The sequence below is a fragment of the Mobula hypostoma genome, chromosome 6 (assembly GCF_963921235.1).
Source record: "Mobula hypostoma chromosome 6, sMobHyp1.1, whole genome shotgun sequence".
NCBI classification, from domain to species: Eukaryota; Metazoa; Chordata; class Chondrichthyes; order Myliobatiformes; family Myliobatidae; genus Mobula; species Mobula hypostoma.
The window spans coordinates 64995511-65015427 of record NC_086102.1 but is presented as its reverse complement, the minus strand read 5'-3'; the positions used below and the strand labels follow the sequence as shown (position 1 = coordinate 65015427).

Here is a 19917-nt window from a genome sequence, read left to right as displayed (position 1 = left end):
ATGCATCACTGACTTCGAAGACATTGTTCCATTATATACCCTGATGAGAAAAACACTTACTCGCATGTATAAAATGTCAATAACACAAATAAGAGGATACATTGATTATGCTACTTGGCAAATACAAAATCTTAAGATCATTTTCTTTTTTTGATGGGGAATAATTAACCTACAAGAGTAAGTATGGTTAGTCGACAATGTGATGCACTGAAACTTGAGAATTACTATTGGCATGATTGATATACAGCAAATGTGCATTTATTGTTCATGGTGACTTAGTTTGTACTTTGTCCTACTTGCACTGCTGACAACGGATTGAGAATATGCAGCTGATGTTTGATCAACTCTAGTGTAAATAATGAACTATTTCAGCTGAAACCTGAAAACCATTGCCACAAAACTGCACAGTCCGTACATTAACTGTAAATTCAAGAATTTGACACGTTGCTTAGTGTTAAGGTGAATTATTTAGCTGGTAGCAGAAATAGCCTTTAGTTCCTGTCTATTGGGAACATTGACAATCTGTGGCTGAACTGTCCTGATCTGATTGTGTGTGTTTTGGGTGGGGGATGGGGGAAAATAGAGCAAAATTTACATTATGAAGAACAGGGACTGGAAGTAAAAGATTGATCTACAAAAGCAATGTGTGTTTTAAATCTTTTTTTACAACCCCATCAAGTTCAACTCTTTGTAGTGCCTGATGAAATGCATGGTACCTTTGCAAACATTATACAAAGCTAGTGGCACAATGGTTAGTAAGTTTTGCTGACTGAAAAGAATTTCTCTGCACATCTTTGGATGTATAAGTACATAAGGACTTATATTAATTAATATCAACTTTACCATGACTATATAAATAATCAATTTAAATGATATGCTGGAATGTTCAGAGAATGGAGATTGATGTAAACCCAGAAGGATTTGAATCTTCACAGAAACATGTATGTTTCATTTTACTGATTTCAGACTATGTTGGAAAAGTGCTATAATTTCTAGTAAAAGGATAACAATATTTCTGGCATTGTAGAAAGTTTATGCACAGATCATAAAACCATCCTTTAACATTCGGTGTTATATTCCATTCCTCACATTATTGAGTTTGGGTGACCCAAAGAGAGGTTTAAGGAAGAACGTGACTGAAATGGAGGAACAAATGACATTTTTTAAAATTGATTCCAAATAATAACCCAAAATATCAAGGGGTGATTTTCTTTGTACAACAGCTGTCAATGTGTTTAAGCATGGGCTGGATTTTGTGAAGAAATGTCAACAGTGACATTTGGAACTATAATCGATTTTCATGTGGAATTTCCTGCCCAGAATTAATATCCTGAGTTTGCTTGCCACTTTTCATTTGTCATTTCTTGAGTCTTATTTGGAATCCAGTGGTAGAATTAGGCTATTTGGCCCATTGATAATGGCTGATATATTATCCCGTGCAACCCCATTCTCCTTCCTTCTCCCTGTAACCTTTCACACCTTTACTAATAAAGAACCTGTCAACTTCCTCTTTAAATATACCCAATGACAGCTGTCTGTGGCAATGAATTCCATAGATTCACTGCCCTCTGGCTAAAGAAATTCCCCTTCATCTCTTTTCGAAAGAATTGTCTTTGTCTTATACTCCCCCAACTACAGGAAACATCCTCTCCACGTCTACTCTCAAAGCCTTTCAATATTTGATAACTTTCAATAGGATTCTCCCCCACCCCACCCAAACACAAACCCAGAGCCATCAAATCTTTTCATACATTAACTCTTTAATTCCCAGGATCATTATCATGAAGCTCATATGGGCCCTCTCCAATGCCAGCACATCATTTTTTAGATAAGGGGCTCAGATAACTACAACAGTGTTTTAACTATGGCTCTTGTTTATAATCTGCTGTCAGTGAAATGTCATCATAAGGACTGTCATTGGTATTTTTAAATATTAATGTAACTTTAGTTCTTTTGTAGTAATAGTGAATAACAGCTCATAACACTGCAGAACTATAACTTTAGTCTGCAAGCATGATGATGGAGGCAACAGACTCGATGACTGTTGACTCCTGAATACGCAGGGAACGAAAGAGCTGCACCTAAAGATGGGGAAAGGGAAAACCAAATTCAAAAGCAGAGAGGGTGTGAAATGAAATGGTGTGGAAGAATCATTTGCTGGAAAAAGGGAGGACACATCATGGAAAATGTATGATATTGAGGGAAGGTACATTCTGGGTTGTGCCTCTGTCCTTGGGAAGGAGAGAAGGGCCAATGTAGTTTACAGGCTGTCATGCAAGTTGCAAATCAGAAATTGTAAAGCTAAGTAGCAATCATAATAGAGAATGGAGGAAGACGAAAGTAATTTGAGCATAATTGAATGCTGAACGAGGGAGTTCACATCTGGATGGATCGATATGATGGCAAAAGTATCAATTGGAATTGACTAAGAAAGGCGACTGAGTTTAGGTGATGCAAATTTAGTAGACAGAACTCTATCCTGTTCAGTTAATAGTCTTGCAAATGGTTTATCATTATAACCACTGAGTACAGGCATTTCTATGGTATCCAGAAGTTAAAATAGGATGCAGATGCTTGCTTTGGAAGGGAATATGCAGTTTTTGATTGAAGGACATCTTGTGTTGAGCTTTTCTCTTGTGTTACACGAGAATCATTTGTCCCACTTTCCTAATCCCAGGCCATGATAACTTTACTGAAGTTAACAAATACACCTTTGTTCTTTTTACTGTGAAGGAAACAAAAAAAATAAAGCTTAACTATTGAGATGATTACCGTAAAACTTTTATTCGAACAATTCATGTCTTCAAAATTTGCACCTAGTCTCTTTCATGCTTATAATGTACATTTTGTTATGCATTATAAAATTCACAATTGAATATGTCAAAGTAGGTTCAACAGTAGCAGCCAAATTGTTTCCGAGCAAATAATCGTTAGATAGTAAATCAGTCCAGACGCAGGGTCTCAACTCCAAAAGGCAGCTGTCTATTTCCCTCCATAGATACTGCCCGATCTGCTAAATTCCTGTAACATTTTGTTTGTTGGTCCAGATCCCAGCATTTGCAGTCTCTTGTGTTTCTGGTAAAATAATCTTTGTTGGGTAGATATTGCTCTAAGTAGTGCAGATTTATTTTAATTAAGCTGGTTTTTAAACTTAATGTTTTGTTACACTAATTTGTTGTATCATTGATAATAAATAGAAACTGGAATATTTATTTATGGGATATATGCAATAGGCCCTTCCAGCCATTCGAGCCATGCCACCCAGCAAACCCCTGATTTAATCCTAGCCTAATGATGAGACAATTTACAAGACTAATTAACCTTCCAAACAGTATGTCTTTGGACTGTGGGAGGAAACCAGTGCAGTCTTGGGGAGATCGTACAACTCCTAATAGGCAGTGGCGGGAAATGAACCTGGGTCACCTGTACTGTAAAGTGTTGTGCTAAATGCTATGCTGCTGTGCTGCCCACAATGGCCTTGAGTGCTCACTGAACAAAGAAGGTTGCAGTATGATTCCTGTTCTTTCTACTTCTGTTCTCAGTACTTCAAAACCAGAGGGTAGGGAAATGTGAAGAAGGATGTATAACTTTCTTTGCTAAAGCAATGACTGGGTGCTGATTCTTGAACAATGTTATCCTTGTTACATTTATTTGCAACACCTATCAAGTGATAATGAAAATCCAAAAACCTCCAATTGCTAGCAATCAAATAAAGATACAGAAAACATTGGAAATACTCAGGTCACATTGCATATGTGGGAAAAGAAATAATTAATCTTTCAGGTATCTTTTGATGAAGGGCTTTTAACCTGAAACATTTAACTCTGTCTTTCCATCGATGTGACCTGATCTGCTGAGTATTTCCAGGAGTTTGTTTTATTATTAATCAATGTGAAGTGAAAAGAATGAGCTTTTTTTGGGGAATATATGCAGTGCCCTAAGGAATTCTTGTCATATGGACCATTTCCACTTTTAATCAATAATTCAAAATTTAAAAAATAATTCAAATTAATATGTTGCATTAATTTTATTAAATAATGGGACTACTGGGTCTGAGATGAGATTAGATTATGAGGACACTCAGTCCTTGTTTATTGTCATTTAGAAATGCATGCATTAAAAATGATACAATGTTCCTTCAGAGTAATATCACAAAAAAAACAAGACAAACCAAAGAATAACACTGACAAGACCACATAATTATAACATATAGTTACAGCAGTGTAAAGCAATACCATAACTTGATAAAGAGCAGACCATGGGAACGGTAAAAAAAGTCTCAAAGTTCCGATCGACTTCCGATAGTCCTCGATAGCAGGCGGCAGAAGGGAGAAACTCTCTGCCATAAACCTCCAGGCACCAACAACTGTCGATGCATTGGAAGCATCCGACCCCAGCTGACTCAGTCTGTCCGAAAACTTCGAGCCTCCGACCAGCCCTTCGACACCGCGCACCATCTCTGCTGAGAGCCTCGACCCCGTCCCGGCCGCTGAGCAACAAGCAAAGCCGAGGATTCGGGGCCTTCCCCTCCGGAGATTCTGGATCACACAGTAACAGCGGCAGCAAAAAGGGCATCTCAGAAGTTTCACCAGATGTTCCTCCGTTCTCTCACGTCTGCCTCCATCAAATCAGAATTGTGCACGGTCCCCTACTTGACAGATTACAGATATCATTCACCGGAGTGGCCGCGCAAGCTGCGTCGTTTCTTCTTCTTCTTCTTCTTTTTTCTTCTTCTTCTTCTTCATCTTCTTCATCATCTTCTTCATCTTCATCATCTTCTTCATCATCTTCATCATCTTCTTCATCCTCATCCTCATCCTCATCATAGATTATAGGTCAAAATTGAAATATCCATACCAGTTGTAAATTTGCTTGACATAGTGATCCAAATTCAGTTAAACTGGTGAAGCAACTTGCTTATATGATGTTTCAGTTTATGTCAATAGAGAGGATTAAGAAGATCAAGGTGTTCAATTTTAAGTTTTATGAGAGCAGGTCTGAGTTGATATCCAGAGGTGGATGTTTTCTCAGGGTACTGGATCTGCGGAGCACAGGGTCCTTTCGCGGCGGACATGAATTTGAGGAAATGCTTTGATATAAGATTGGACTATATTTGTATGGATTGAGTATCCTCAGCTATTAATTTTTAGTTATATTTCAGAGGAGAATCATTGCTTCAAAAATGCCTCCTCTTTTGGGTGAAGAGTATGTATATGTGATAGCAGGTATCACAATAGATTGAAGAATCTTTTTTTTTATTTACTCTTGGAACTATTTGTGTTGGGATAATATTTTACTTGTCAGTTACAGTTGGCTCTCAGATCATCTGCATAAAAGGTCCAACAGCGATGCTCGGCTGAAGTGAAAATAACTCTTTCTCCTCTATGATTTGAAGGTATTTTTAATAAGAGTTACTGTAGAACTACTGTGGTTCGTGGTTTAGACATACCAGTGATTTAGAGGATTCTTGCACCAGATGTTCCAGTGAGTCCTGAGCCAGCCTAATTCTCTGTGTTGGCAGTCTGCATTAGCATACCGAATGGGTGGCAGGACGATGTGTAGCACAGAGCCTTTCTGACTCTGTCCTTGAATATCACTGGAGGTACAGCGGAAAGCTGGAGAGAGGCTAAAGGTAAATGGGTAACTTGGACTCGGGATCAGGATTTGTGAGAGAAGATAGCTCTCTTGCCAGTTGATTTATATCTTATAGGAATGTAAGATACTCTGATTTGATGCATTCCTTTGTGTATCAGTTTGGAACACATGAAAGAAAAATTGTGCTCCACCCTGCAAAGTCCCAATTGAGAACTCTGAAACTTCAGGTGACTCACTGTCTTTCTGTTTGTATTGGAACTGTTATCATTTTGGCTCAGCTTTTCTCTTTGTATCAGTACTGTATGCCTTTTAGTCAATTCGCGTTGGTGCATAAACATTGGGGTTATATAAACTTCTTGTTCCCCTGATTTAAAACAACTAATGATTAAACCTAGACCACTCTATTCACCTTGGGAGTTCTCATCTGTGATCTTGACCCCAGTTTACATACCACCAGCGGTCGATTATAAGCAAGCCCCAGCGAAACTGCACGATGTTGTCTCTAAACAAGAAACAGTTCACCCTGACGCATTTCAAATTATAGTTGGCTACTTTAGCCAGGCCTGCTTGAAGAAAACACTGCCCAATTATCATCAGCACGCAACCTGTTGCACCAGAATTCCCAGCGGATGACTGCTACACTATGATAAGGAATACCTATCGTTCCTTCCCGAAACCGCATTTTGGCAAGTCGGATCATTTGGCTGTACTCCTACTGCCTGCAAACAGACAGAGTCTAAAAAGCAAGGTTCCAGAGATCAAGACAACTAAGAGGTGGTCAAGGGAGGTGGAGGAATAGTTACAGGATTACCTTGAGTCAGTGGACTGGGCTGTGTTCAATGACTCATCTGAGGATCTGAATGACTACACCAGGGTTTTTACAGACTTCATCAAAGCAGCTGTGGGTGAGTGTGTCCCCACAAAATCATTCAGGGTTTTCCCCAATCAGAAGTCTTGGATGATCAATGAAATCCTGAACCTGCTGAGAGCCAGATCAGAGGCATTCAAGTCTGGAGATCAAAAATGCTACAAGGGGTGCAGGTATGATCTCCAGAAAGTTATCACTTGGGTGAAGTGGAGATTGGAATCAATGAGGTGTGGCAAGGCTTGATTACCATAACCTCCTACAAAGTTAAATCTTGCGAGATAGGGAACAGCAGAGCTTGGCTTCCAGCTGAGCTCAATGCCTTCTATGCTTGCTTTGATCCCCAGAACAGGGAGGAACCGTTGCATACCCCCATGTCTCCCGATGCTCCTTTGGTCTCAGTATCTGAAGATGACATGCGAGCTGCCTTCAAGAGAGTGAATCCAAGGAAAGTATCCAGTCTGAACAGAGTTCTTGGTTAAGTAGTGTAGTCCTGTGCCAACCAACTGGCTAATGTATTCACAGATATATCTTCAATCTCTTGCTCTGGTAGCGTGATACCACCTGTTTCAAACAGGGTTCAATCATACCAGTGCCCAAGAAGAGCATGGTAACCTGGCTGAATGACTTTCACACAGTGGCACTTACATCCACAATGATGAAGTGTTTTGAGAGGCTGGTGTTGAAGCCTATCTGCTTCTGTCCGAGTGGCGACTTGGATCCACTCCAATTCACCTACGGAAGCAACAAGTCTACAGCAGATGCTATCTCGTTGGCTCTTCACAACAACCCTGGCACATCTGGACAGCAAAGATCATCAGGATGCTCTTTATTGATTACAGCTTGGCATTTAACACCATAATCCCCTCTAATCAGTAAACTCCCAAGACCTGGGACTCAATACCCCCTTGTGCATTTGGATCCTAGATTTCCTCACTTGTAGACCCCAGTCAGTTTGGATTGGCAAAAACATCTGTTCCACAATCTCCATCGGAACAGCAGCACCGCAGGGTTGTGTACTTGGCTCTTGCTCAGCTCACTTTACACCTATGACAGTGTGCCTAAGTACAGCTCCAACACCTTATGCAAGTTTGCTGATGACACCACTGCTGTGGGCTGTATCAGAGGAGGTGATGAATCAGTATACAGAAGGGAGGTTGAAAATTTGGCTGAATAGTGTAATGGTAATAACTCTTACTCAATGTCAATAAGACCAAGGAACTGATAGACTTCAGGAGAGGGAAATCAGAGGTCCATGAGCCAATAATCATCGGAGGATCAGAGGTGGAAAAGGTCAGTAACTTTAAATTCTGGGGTGTCACTATCTCAGGGGACCTGTCCTGGACCCATCATATAAATAGAATTGCACCTCTATTTCCTTGGGAGACTGCGGAAATTCGGCATGTCATCAAAAACCTTGGCAAAATTCTATAGGAAGTGTGGTGGAATGTGGGTGCTCTGGCTGCATTATAGCCTGGTTTGGGAACACCAAAGCCTTTGAGCAGAAAATCCTACAGAAGGTAGTAGATTCGGCCCAGTACATCACGGGTAAAACCCTGCCACCCATTGAACACATCTACCTAAAATGTTGCCATGGAAAAGCTGCATCCATCATCAAAGATCCTCACCACCCAGGCCATGCTCATTTCTCGTTGTTCCAGCAAGAAGGTACAGGTGCCTCAGGACTCACACCACCAGGTTCAAGAACAATTACATCTTCATCAGGCTCTTGAGCAAAAGGGGATAACTGCACTCATTTAAAAGACTCTTTTATCTTGTCATTTCATGCTAGTTATTTATTGCTATTTATTTATTTGCATTTGTACTGTTTGTTTACAGTTTACTAATCCTGATGTTTACAGTTTTACAGTTATTGTTCTACACATTTTCTTCATATGTCCACACAAAAAGAATCTCAGGGTTGTATGTGGTGACATGTATTAACTCTGATAACAAATTTTACTTTGAGCTTTGTTTGGCCTGCTGCGCAGAACCCACAGATTTGCTATTAGCAATGCATTGCATAGATAAATAAGCATAGTTTGATTCTAGCAAATACTTTAACTCATTTTGTCTCAAAATAGCAGAAAGACTAGCTGTGTTCTACTGATTTCTCCCCCACTTTAAGTGTGCCAAAATCTAATTAGGTTTCACTCTTGCAATTCTGATGTGTTCTCTAGCTGAAAACGTAACTGCTTTCCTTTTCACAGATGCTGCCTTCCCTGTTGAATCCCCTTTGCTTCCAAAGGGAATTTTAAAATGCATTTCAATAATTTGAGAGCTTGGGAGCAAAATTATTTGAGAATTAATTGCTCTTTAGACTAAGCTATGCATCAATGAGTGCAGGGAAGGTTCAGTCATTAGTGTCTGCATCTGAACTTGGCATGATACAAGTGGTGGACTTAATTCACCTCTATTTAATTTTGCATGAATCTTGGCCAGCAAATCATTTTTAATTTGTGGCCCATTGTTGTTGATTATTTGAGAACCTTCCTTCATCAACTAGCGTTGTGTTTGAAACAAATCCTGATTACAGTGAGTATTTAATGTTTGTATAATGATGACCATTATTAAATTCTTTAAACTCTTCACTCCAGAAAAGCAAGGTTTATATTGAAACATCTACAGAATTTTAAGCTATATCTAACTCACCACATGAAATAACGAACTCCTTCAAAGGTGCCATTATGTTGGCCAATCTCGGTGCCTTCCAGTTCTACACCTATATATGCTTCCTGCCTGCCAGGAAGGTGTCCCAAGTATTTGATCACACCTTTACCAATCTTTCCTGCAGGCCGGGAGAATTTAACGAGATGCCCGATGCTCAGATCTGCAATGCTCCGGGGAGCAAAGGGACGTCGTCGCAATGCAGCTTTGTCGACCAAGGACCTGTGTGTTAGTTATAATAAATATTATTTCTGACTTCAACTTGAAACTGTTGCTATGATGTTTTCAGCATTTTGTGCTTGCTTAAATTCCAGCAGGACAAGACTGAGACTGGAACTTTTAAGTGCTTGACAGTAAATTTGGAAGTGGGTGCTTGCAACATAACACTTGGATCAGGCAGAGTCATTATAAACTTATGGAAGGGCAGTAATGTCTGACAAGTATTTTGGAATGTCTGAACCTTCTAACTTGTAAAATGGGTAAAATTATTTTTGGACTTTCATAAGATGTTATGCAAGACATTGTTGAAGATATTCTGATTTACCAACCAGTTCAAGTGCAGAAAACATACAGGAGTATGAAGGTCTTTTTGGGTCGGGAGAAGTTGGGAGGTGTACTGATGCTGGTGCTCCAACTGTTCACAACAGACAGAAAGGAATTGAATCAGATCGTGTTAAACGTGTACATTTGCAGCTGATACATAGTAAAGATGATGATGTAGACTAGAAGAGGAGTGAAATGAGCCTTCAGGGTGTATTTCTTTTATATTACATTTGCTCCAAGTTGGTGAGCAGAATTTGCAATTCTTCAGCTCCTGGAAAAAATTCTTTCTCAGGCGAAATGATTTTTCATTAACAGGGAAAGACTATTTTGGGAATGTGTGCTGAGGCTCCCTTCAATATTTTTTTATTCAGGATTAGTTATGAATCTATTTTGGGAGTGGACATATTGTTCAGGAAGAAAAAAGTAGACAAGGTAATTAACTTCTAAGGGAAGAAATACACTTCTGTTAAACACTTGTTTTAATTGTAAAAATACAAAATCTCATTAAAATCAATTTCTGGCCAGTTGTTGGACTGCTATTTCACTGGGTGACTGACTGAAAAATGATTTGCAATGCAAACCATACAAACAAATCTTAATTAGGATTAAGCAGATGGATTATGATCTGGACTTTAGATAGGTTGTGAAACAACACTGTGGCAGCTTTCTCTGAGCACTGCAGTTTGAAACAGATTTGAGATTAAAATAATTTAAGGTTACAAAACTTCAAATGGATGTGGTTTGGCAGAACTATTTGAGGCATTTATAGTAATTGAAGTTTTGCATCACAGCTAGATTTGATTAGATGCTACAGTATAAGAACTCCAGTGCCTGTGTGCTGTGGAGTTTTCATTTTGTTAGTTAGGTGCCAGCTATGTAACACCTGGAGTCAGATTTGTGTGTTGCCAGTCATAATATCATAATATGGTAGTTTAGTTTATCAACTGTTTTTTCCGCGTGGAACTTTGAGCCAAAATGTTAGATCCTGGTCAGTTTGTCTGGGTGAATAATGTGTTTGGAGACACTGCAAGTCCTTTAACCCATTTGAGTGTGATTACATTGAAATTTAAAGTTGCCCAGAGAGAGGTTGTCCTGCTGAATTGCATGCAAGCAGCTCTGTGAAATCATTTGTGTAAGACTGCTTCCTTACTAACCTTGATGTTTTATTTCTGTCGAGGCAGCTGCTGCGAAAATCAGAAGGTGAAATCATTGGTTGACAGAGATTCGAACAGGAGCAGTGTGCGATTTGGAATTGTTGGTGAGGGTTATTTTGGTTTGGAAGTGATGTGTCATCTTCACTCAACCCATCCAAATCCAACATACTACCTAGAAAAAGGATAAGAGGAATAGGATGGGAAAAAGTTATTTAAAAAATACTAATTTTTCAGTGTGGGTTACTTTTAATCATGCTTTGGTAAAGTCGTGTCATTACACATTCTTCAGTGCGAATCAAGGTAAGGGAAGTGACTACTCTGCTGCATGTTTAAAGCAAGTTAATAAACTATAACTTTGCCACTGGAGTTCACATGGCACCCAATGGTGGGCCTACTTTTGATCGTATTCATGGTGATATTTTTTCATTCCTTTTGGTATGTATTTTAATTTGTTTGATCATAGTTTTTTGGGTAACTGTGAATGCCTGAGATAATGAAAATCAGTGGCACTCATGAATGGTAAGAAAGGCTTGTCCCCAGCCTGGTTGGCTATGAGGGGAGAAGGCAGCAGGGCCCATGTATTATATTGCTGAATATCCCAATTCTGTCAGAACCACTGGCCAAGCCTTGGTTTTGATCACTTGAACCCCTTTGAAATGGGAGAGGTATGCCAAGCCGGCCATTGACCCTGTTTAATCATTTCAACATCTGCAGTCTCTACATTTGCAAAGTGAACATCCACAGTGCTCTGGTTGAAATCTGCAAAGTTTTTTTGCAGTATACATAAGGAAATCTTTCACTTGTGTCCGAAGTAACTGAGTTTATATTATATGTATCTCCTGAGCTCTGGACTGCTGTAATAATAATAAGTTGATTGGACCAATATTGCAGATCAGAAAACAGGAAAAGAGATTGCAGTAATCTTTTTGTAACTAGAGCCATGGTTTGAATGATTGAACTGCTTGGGAGGATCAAATGTAAAATTAATTCTTCTCAACAAAATTAGAATAGTGAATGAAAATCTAAATTGCAGGTTCTGGAACTATTTAATAGAAAATGCTGGAAACACTGACCAGGTTAAGTAGTGTATGTGGAGACAGAAATGCAGTTAACAAGCTTTGTCAGAAATGAAACTACATTTGTGCAGTATGTTTTTTAGTGAAAGTTATTGTTGGAATTACCTGAATTTTGATGAATGTTTGAATTAATAAGCTGACCATTGGTCACGTCGTTGCATGATGCAAGCAGAGCTTCTGTGTTGTTGCTGTCGATTGAAGCTAAAGAACAACTGCTGGTGGATCTCTCTCTGAATCCATCTGTGGGTGGAAAGCCCAATAACACACTCTGAGAATCTGCATTGGAATACTTTTGAAACACAATATCATGGAATTGAGGGAATTAAAAAATAGTGTTGGTTTATTCAATGGGCATCAGGTTGGAGACTTATAATGGCATGGATCTAGAATTTCTGCAAATGCTGTACTCTAGTTGAGGCAGAGATCTGAGGAAACCCTCGGGCTCCGCTGAGAGCTAAGTAAATGAGTCAAAAGGTCACAGCTGCAGATCTGTCCCTAAGGAAGGCCTGGTTTTGAAAAAATGCATCAAATTGGCTTGCAAATAATGTTGAGGTCATTATCTTCTGCTTGAAAGGTTGAAAATGTTGTCAATTTGTGTGTGTGTGGGGGGGGGGAGTAAGAGGGGTGATTTAATGGGCACCAAGGTAATTTTTTTTGTTGTTTTGGTTAGTACATGATATATGATGATCTATTTCTTGACTTTGCCAGTAAGAATCGTGACGTGTTCTCATTTAAATTTTGAATTAGCCTTGTTTTTTCCAGAATGAGATAAGTGTTCGACTGTTCATAATCCTTTTTTTGTTGGATGAGATGTTAATTAAGGGTATCTGTAAATAGTACCCTTGCATTGTTTCGCAGAATATTTGGCGAGAGATGATTAATGCTCGATTAGTAGTTAACTACATGTAAAATTGATAAAACAGATTATATGTACCCTTTTAAGCAGTTTTATTTTATTGACTTGGTTTGTGGTATTTGGCTGTTATTTGAAATAATGTAGTAGTGTCCAAATTGCAAAAGTACTTCACTTGCTGAGTGCACTTGAAGAAACTGCAGAAAGGATGTGAAAGATTCTGTATGAAGGCAATCCTGTTCAGAGGTAGATCAGACTGTTAATGCATTTCAGGTGAAACTCATCTGAACTCAAACTGACTGTATAAAAGCTCTAAAACTTATGATGCAACCACTTTGGAGTTATGCTGGTAAAAGTGAAATCCTGTACGCAGTCTCCAGGGCATTGTAGTTAGTTTCTAAATGTTAAGCCAATTAGTTTTAATTCTATGGAAGATCAAATTGTAACTTCTAATGTTTACATTATAATGTATTTACTGCTGCAGTCAGACATTCCATTGTATGTTCAGAAGTCTTGGATGTCTGGAGCTGATTTTCCTCTAACAGCATATTCCTTTCTGGTTTTATTAGTTTTAAATACAGCATAAATAATATGGAGCAATATTTAACTTACCATCACAGGATTTAAGCCGCTGATCTGAAATCATTTTATTCTCATTTGATTTGATTGGACTAATTTTGTCTTCAATATTGAAATATTCAAAGCTGTGAAATTTGGAAAATAAATGGGCATAGTTGGTTAATATATTTTATTTCAATTAGCAAACAACATCAAATATGCAAGTTGTAATCCAGTATAGTTGTATCAACACAGTCTGTCTTGGAAACCCAATCAGACAGATAACCGTGTGTAAGTGAGATATTTACTCTGGATTACTTAGACCAGTAATCTAAACTGTAATGTTAATGCTATTATGCTTTGATTGTATTCGTGTACCTGGTTTCTGGTCTGACTAATATCAACCTCATTGTGTTAACATTCAGAGTGAATCAAAGTGGCGAGGTCTGAGTATTATGCTCAACATTTAGAGTGAATCAAAGTGGCAAGATCTGAGTATTATGCTCATACCTGATTTGTGAAGGTGAGGAGATGCAATGCAAGCGGGAAGGTAAGGAAGACATTTTCTGAATTATGGTCTCACTTTCTTTCGCACACATTTGTCCCTTTGTGCCTGAAATTGTCCTGTTCTCTAGAAATCCAAACATAAACAAAATAAAGGATTACATGTGGAATCATAGATCAATGTACATGGAACCAACATGTTCAAATCAGTTCATATTTTTTATGGCGCTGATTTGGATTTGTTCTGTCAATTTGGAATGGGATGGACTTCAGTGAACATTCACAAACAAGCAATGCAGAAGGAAACCAAAATACTGGGAAAGTAATTTAGGCTTTTGGAGAACAGTGCTTTAAAATGCTTTAGAGTGGAATAAACAGTTGACTTTTCCAGCTAAGACACTTTATCAGGACTGCCAATCTTGATAAAGGGTCTCAGCCCAAAATGTCAACTGTTTATTACCCTGCGTTGATGCCGCTTGACTTGCTGAATTCCCCCAGGAATTTGTGTTTTTCTGGATTTCTAGCATCTGTAGAATCTCTTGTATTGAGAGATTTAACAAGCTTCTTGTTGCAAAGAAGCAGTGTATGTGTGCTTATTGAGATGTTGGAGTAAAAGAGCATAAATATCTTCAGATCTTGTATATGTTGCCGATAATTTAAATTTGGTTTGGCAGATGCATTGAGCTGTAGGAGGTGTCTGTGTGCATTTTGCACATTTTCCCTGGACAGTATGGATTTCTTTCTTCTGACATCCCAAAGATGTACAGGTTGGTAGGTTGACATATGGAGTGTGTTCATGGTGGTAGACTTGAAGGACAGTTGACGGGTATCTGGTAAAGTTGCACTGTGAAAATAATTTGGATGGAATGGGATTGAGAGAGTGTAAATTGTTTTGCAATAAATAAAATTAAAAGTACTAAACTGAGATCAGGGGAAAGGTGAAAAAAGAAAATGAGTGCAACCAATGTGCACCGTTGATGGCTATTATTTGAGACTGTGATGCGGTCTTGGCTAGGAATGGCAATTAGGAATATTTTTACTGAGCCACAAGCAGATATGTTTGTTTGCATATACACCTTGAGCATACAGAGATTTGATGCAAAAGGTGAATTTATGTGACACTCCAAGCATTTAGCAGTGTTTCTGTACTGGTAAACTGGAATTATTTGTCCATTAAGCATGAACTGGAAATGCTTTTGGCTGTGAGGCTAAAGGTTATGTTTTCCAATGTTGATTCAATGGCCTGAGCATAAAATTTGGTACACTGCTGAAACACTGTGGAGATGCTGTTTGTTACAGGCCATGCATGAATTCTCAGTGGAGCAGGAAAATTGTTCGTCTTATGTTGGACACTTTCATTGTTTTGCCAAACAGTGCTCAAGCTTATTGGTAATAATTTATCAATTGAATGTCACGTTTCTTCTTTCATAGAATTGACTAGCATTCAGAGATTTAGTTGATAGGTATTCTGGGATCTGACACCATGAAAATCAGTTTCCCTTGCAATTTGTTTCCCAAAATTGAACCATAGATTCAATTTGTACATAGCACATAACGTTTCTACTAATCCCCGTGTCTTGGTTAACATGGTATAACCTCCCGTGTCATTCACAGTAGCTTTGAAGTTAGAACAAGTCAATTTTTAACTCGTACCTTTTATTGTGATTTCTGAGCTCAACATCTTTCCTTTGAATTGTTCTTTTGGTAACCATTTGTTTTGCTGTTTAAGGTCCCACAGGATTTCTTTAAGTTGATGGTTTTCTTCATCAAGTGTGTGGTTCATTTCCCTGAGTTTCCGAGACTCGTTCCTTAGTTGTTGGATTTGTTCCAGCAAGTCAGCTGTATTGTACTTTACAGTGTTCTGGGATGCAGCAGAACACAATTTGTTAAACTGCAAATTTCAGAAGCAGAGGAAATTGGAGAAGCAATTTGATCAAGTTTGTATTAGTTTCTCAGTCTTTGAAATACAAAATTCTGACTAGGGAAATCTGAAATTGCTGCTAGGTAGCATTCTTGCATTTCACATATCAATGCATAATCACTATAAAAGATCAGCTGTTTTTATTTGTTGGTCTTTGCCTATTAGAAAACAGTAACTTTTTTTAAGATCAAACTCAAAGTAGTCTTCTGACATGTTTATGCAGACTGTATCGTCTTCCGTTTTGTTTCATTGACTGGTGCCAGTGATGGTGCCATATGTTCACATTTATATTTTCTGAATGTTCAAGGCACATGTATTTAATGTCTAGAATTAGTCACGTATGAGGTCATGATAGAGTGATCAGTTTGCATGCAATCTGAATATCTCAGTTCCTTTGAAATGTGAACTTCACTTCAGAATGTCACTGTACATCATATGCTCCTAATACAGCTGAAATTTTGTTTTGCATAAATAAACTACACATGATGAGCAACAACATTCTCAATGATAATTTACGTCTGTAAAACTTCCTGAATTTTAAAATATATGTTCCAATAAGTTGACATTTTAGGCTGATGAAGTCATAATAAAGGATTGGCCCAAAATGTCAACTGTTTATTCCTCTCCATAGACGTTGCCTGACATACTGGGTTCCTCCAGCATTTTGTGTGTGTGTACTCAATATTTCTAGCATCCGCAGAATCTCCTCTGTCACAATCATTATAGTGTTAACTTTGATTTGTAAAGTTGCAGCGAAGCCGAGAAACACAATTTGCAGCATGTGTGGGAAAATAATTAGTTGCTCAAACTATACAAATCAGAAATATAATTTGATTTTTTTCATAACATTTTAGCTGGAATGGTGCTCAATGGTTTGCTGCACTCAATATATTTACCTGTTGAAACTTGCACATACACACAGCTCAAATCTTGAGAAATTTTATCTGGTGATTGAACTGCCTTACAGAAGGCAAATTGGGCAATAAGCATCATTATGTAATTTGATTTCAATTAATGGATTTTAAAAATTGCAGTGAAATTGGTTGTAGTGAAATTATTTGTATGTACTTAAAAGGTGAGATGAACTGAGTTTACAGTGTGAAAAGATGCAGTTTATAACAGGTAGGTTATAAAGGAAACTGCTATTTTCCATCAAAGTATCTGTAATAAAATAGTAGCGCAAACATTTGAATAATTTTGCCAAGTTGACTACCTTATTTTTGAAATAGTTGCCCTCTTGCTTGACTAGCTGCAGCTCTTCTGCACGTTTTGCTTTTAGTTCAGCTATCTCATGCCTGAGTTGGGAGATTTCCTCATCAGCTTTGGTGAGTTCATTGATCATGCTGTCATTGGCATCTTGGAGATCATTGAGATGACATTTAAGGTGCTCTGAAGGAAGAAAGAATTAAGTTAAAATGTGCTGTAAGAAAACCAGTGCTCTAAAGCAGAGGGCAGTTTGCACGAACACTTGTTACTGAGTGTACCCAGTGTTCCTTCTCTTGAATCTGTGTCTACAACTTCCACTTGGAACTTGACAGATGTAAACTTTATTTCTCTACCTCTTCATACATTTGGAATTTGTTTTAAAGGAGAATTTCATAAAAGTGCTGACTGGCTGTGAAATGAGTTAGAATTTTACTGTATACATGTTAATTAAAAGTGAAGGCCAGTCTGAAGCATTGTAAAAGAAAATGGGTTTTGCTTGTATGAGTCGCAGATGAATCTTGGTCCTGATGCTGTATAATGCTGGAGCTGTACAACCTCTGTCCTGCTTTTAGAATTACTTTAAAGTTGCTGGTGAATGCAGCAGGCCAGGCAGCATCTCTAGGAAGAGGTGCAGTCGATGTTTCAGGCCGAGACCCTTCGTCAGGACTAACTGAAGGAAGAGCGAGTGAGAGATTTGAAAGTGGGAGGGGGAGGGGGAGATCCAAAATGATAGGAGAAGACAGGAGGGGGAGGGATAGAGCCGAGAGCTGGACAGGTGATAGGCAAAAGGGGATACGAGAGGATCATGGGACAGGAGGTCCGGGAAGAAAGACAAGGGGGGGGGGACCCAGAGGATGGGCAAGAGATATATTCACAGGGACAGAGGGAGAAAAAGGAGAGTGAGAGAAAGAATGTGTGTATAAAAATAAGTCACAGATGGGGTACGAGGGGGAGGTGGGGTATTAGCGGAAGTTAGAGAAGTCGATGTTCATGCCATCAGGTTGGAGGCTACCCAGACGGGATATAAGGTGTTGTTCCTCCAACCTGAGTGTGGCTTCATCTTTACAGTAGAGGAGGCCGTGGATAGACATGTCAGAAAGGGAATGGGATGTGGAATTAAAATGTGTGGCCACTGGGAGATCCTGCTTTCTCTGGCGGACAGAGCATAGATGTTCAGCAAAGCGGTCTCCCAGTCTGCGACGGGTCTTGCCAATATATAAAAGGCCACATCGGGAGCACTGGACGCAGTATATCACCCCAGTCGACTCACAGGTGACGTGTCGCCTCACCTGGAAGGACTGTTTGGGGCCCTGAATGGTGGTAAGGGAGGAAGTGTAAGGGCATGTGTAGCACTTGTTCCGCTTACACGGATAAGTGCCAGGAGGGAGATCAGTGGGGAGGGATGGGGGGGACAAATGGACAAGGGAGTTGCGTAGGGAGCGATCCCTGCGGAATGCAGAGGGGGGGGGAGGGAAAGATGTGATTAGTGGTGGGATCCCGTTGGAGGTGGCGGAAGTTACGGACAATAATATGTTGGACCCGGAGGCTGGTGGGGTGGTAGGTGAGGACCAGGGGGACCCTATTCCTAGTGGGGTGGCGGGAGGATGGAGTGAGAGCAGATGTACGTGAAATGGGGGAGATGCGTTTAAGAGCAGAGTTGATAGTGGAGGAAGGGAAGCCCCTTTCTTTAAAAAAGGAAGGCGCCTCCCTCGTCCTAGAATGAAAAGCCTCATCCTGAAAGCAGATGCGGCGGAGATGGAGGAATTGCAAAAAGGGGATGGTGTTTTTGCAAGAGACAGGGTGAGAAGAGGAATAGTCGAGATAGCTGTGAGAGTCAGTAGGCTTATAGTAGACATCAGTGGATAAGCTGTCTCCAGAGACAGAGACAGAAAGATCTAGAAAGGGGAGGGAGGTGTCGGAAATGGACCAGGTAAACTTGAGGGCAGGGTGAAAGTTGGAGGCAAAGTTAATAAAGTCAACGAGCTCTGCATGCGTGCAGGAAGCAGCGCCAATGCAGTCGTCGATGTAGCAAAGGAAAAGTGGGGGACAGATACGTGAAATGGGGGAGCTGCGTTTAAGAGCAGAGTTGATAGTGGAGGAAGGGAAGCCCCTTTCTTTAAAAAAGGAAGACATCTCCCGCGTCCTAGAATGAAAAGCCTCATCCTGAGAGCAGAATCTGCTCTCACTCCATCCTCCCGCCACCCCACTAGGAATAGGGTTCCCCTGGTCCTCACCTACCACCCCACCAGCCTCCGGGTCCAACATATTATTCTCCGTAACTTCCACCACCTCCAACGGGATCCCACCACTAAGCACATCTTTCCCTCCCACCGCCCCCCCCCCCAGCATTCCGCAGGGATCGCTCCCTACGCAACTCCCTTGTCCATTCGTCCCCCCCATCCCTCCCCACTGATCTCCCTCCTGGTACTTATCCGTGTAAGCGGAACAAGTGCTACACATGCCCTTACACTTCCTCCCTTACCACCATTCAGGGCCCCAAACAGTCCTTCCAGGTGAGGCAACACTTCACCTGTGACTCGGCTGGGGTGATATACTGCATCCGGTGCTCCCGATGTGGCCTTTTATATATTGGCAAGACCCGACGCAGACTGGGAGACCGCTTTTCTGGACATCTACGCTCTGTCCGCCAGAGAAAGCAGGATCTCCCAGTGGCCACACATTTTAATTCCACATCCCATTCCCATTCTGATATGTCTATCCACGGCCTCCTCTACTGTAAAGATGAAGCCACACTCAGGTTGGAGGAACAACACCTTATATTCAGTCTGGGTAGCCTCCAACCTGATGGCATGAACACCGACTTCTCTAACTTCCGCTAATGCCCCACCTTCCCCTCGTACCCCATCTGTTACTTTTTATACACACATTCTTTCTCTCACTCTCCTTTTTCTCCCTCTGTCCCTCTGAATATACCCCTTGCCCATCCTCTGGGTTCCCCCCCCCCCATCTTTCTT

At 40.0% G+C, this 19917-nt stretch overlaps 1 protein-coding gene across 6 annotated transcripts in view; it reads right to left on the bottom strand.

Moving 5' to 3' along the window:
- Positions 1 to 1686: 1686 nt before the first annotated feature.
- The window catches only part of LOC134348073 (centrosome-associated protein 350-like), a 49049-nt gene continuing 30818 nt past the window's right edge, over positions 1687 to 19917 (bottom strand). For 3 of the 6 annotated variants that reach the window (XM_063050892.1, XM_063050896.1, XM_063050897.1), the window contains 8 exons: positions 16950 to 17125; positions 15469 to 15706; positions 13822 to 13942; positions 13366 to 13457; positions 12006 to 12140; positions 10825 to 10996; positions 9113 to 9349; positions 1687 to 2725 (listed from right to left, as the gene is read on the bottom strand). In XM_063050892.1, the coding sequence (XP_062906962.1) occupies positions 2668 to 2725; positions 9113 to 9349; positions 10825 to 10996; positions 12006 to 12140; positions 13366 to 13457; positions 13822 to 13942; positions 15469 to 15706; positions 16950 to 17125 (1229 nt within the window). In that variant the 3' untranslated portion in view covers positions 1687 to 2667. Of the gene's footprint in view, positions 3110 to 9112; positions 9350 to 10824; positions 10997 to 12005; positions 12141 to 13365; positions 13458 to 13821; positions 13943 to 15468; positions 15707 to 16949; positions 17126 to 19917 lie in introns of all 6 variants that reach the window. The other 3 variants (XM_063050894.1, XM_063050893.1, XM_063050898.1) reach the window with 3 other exon arrangements.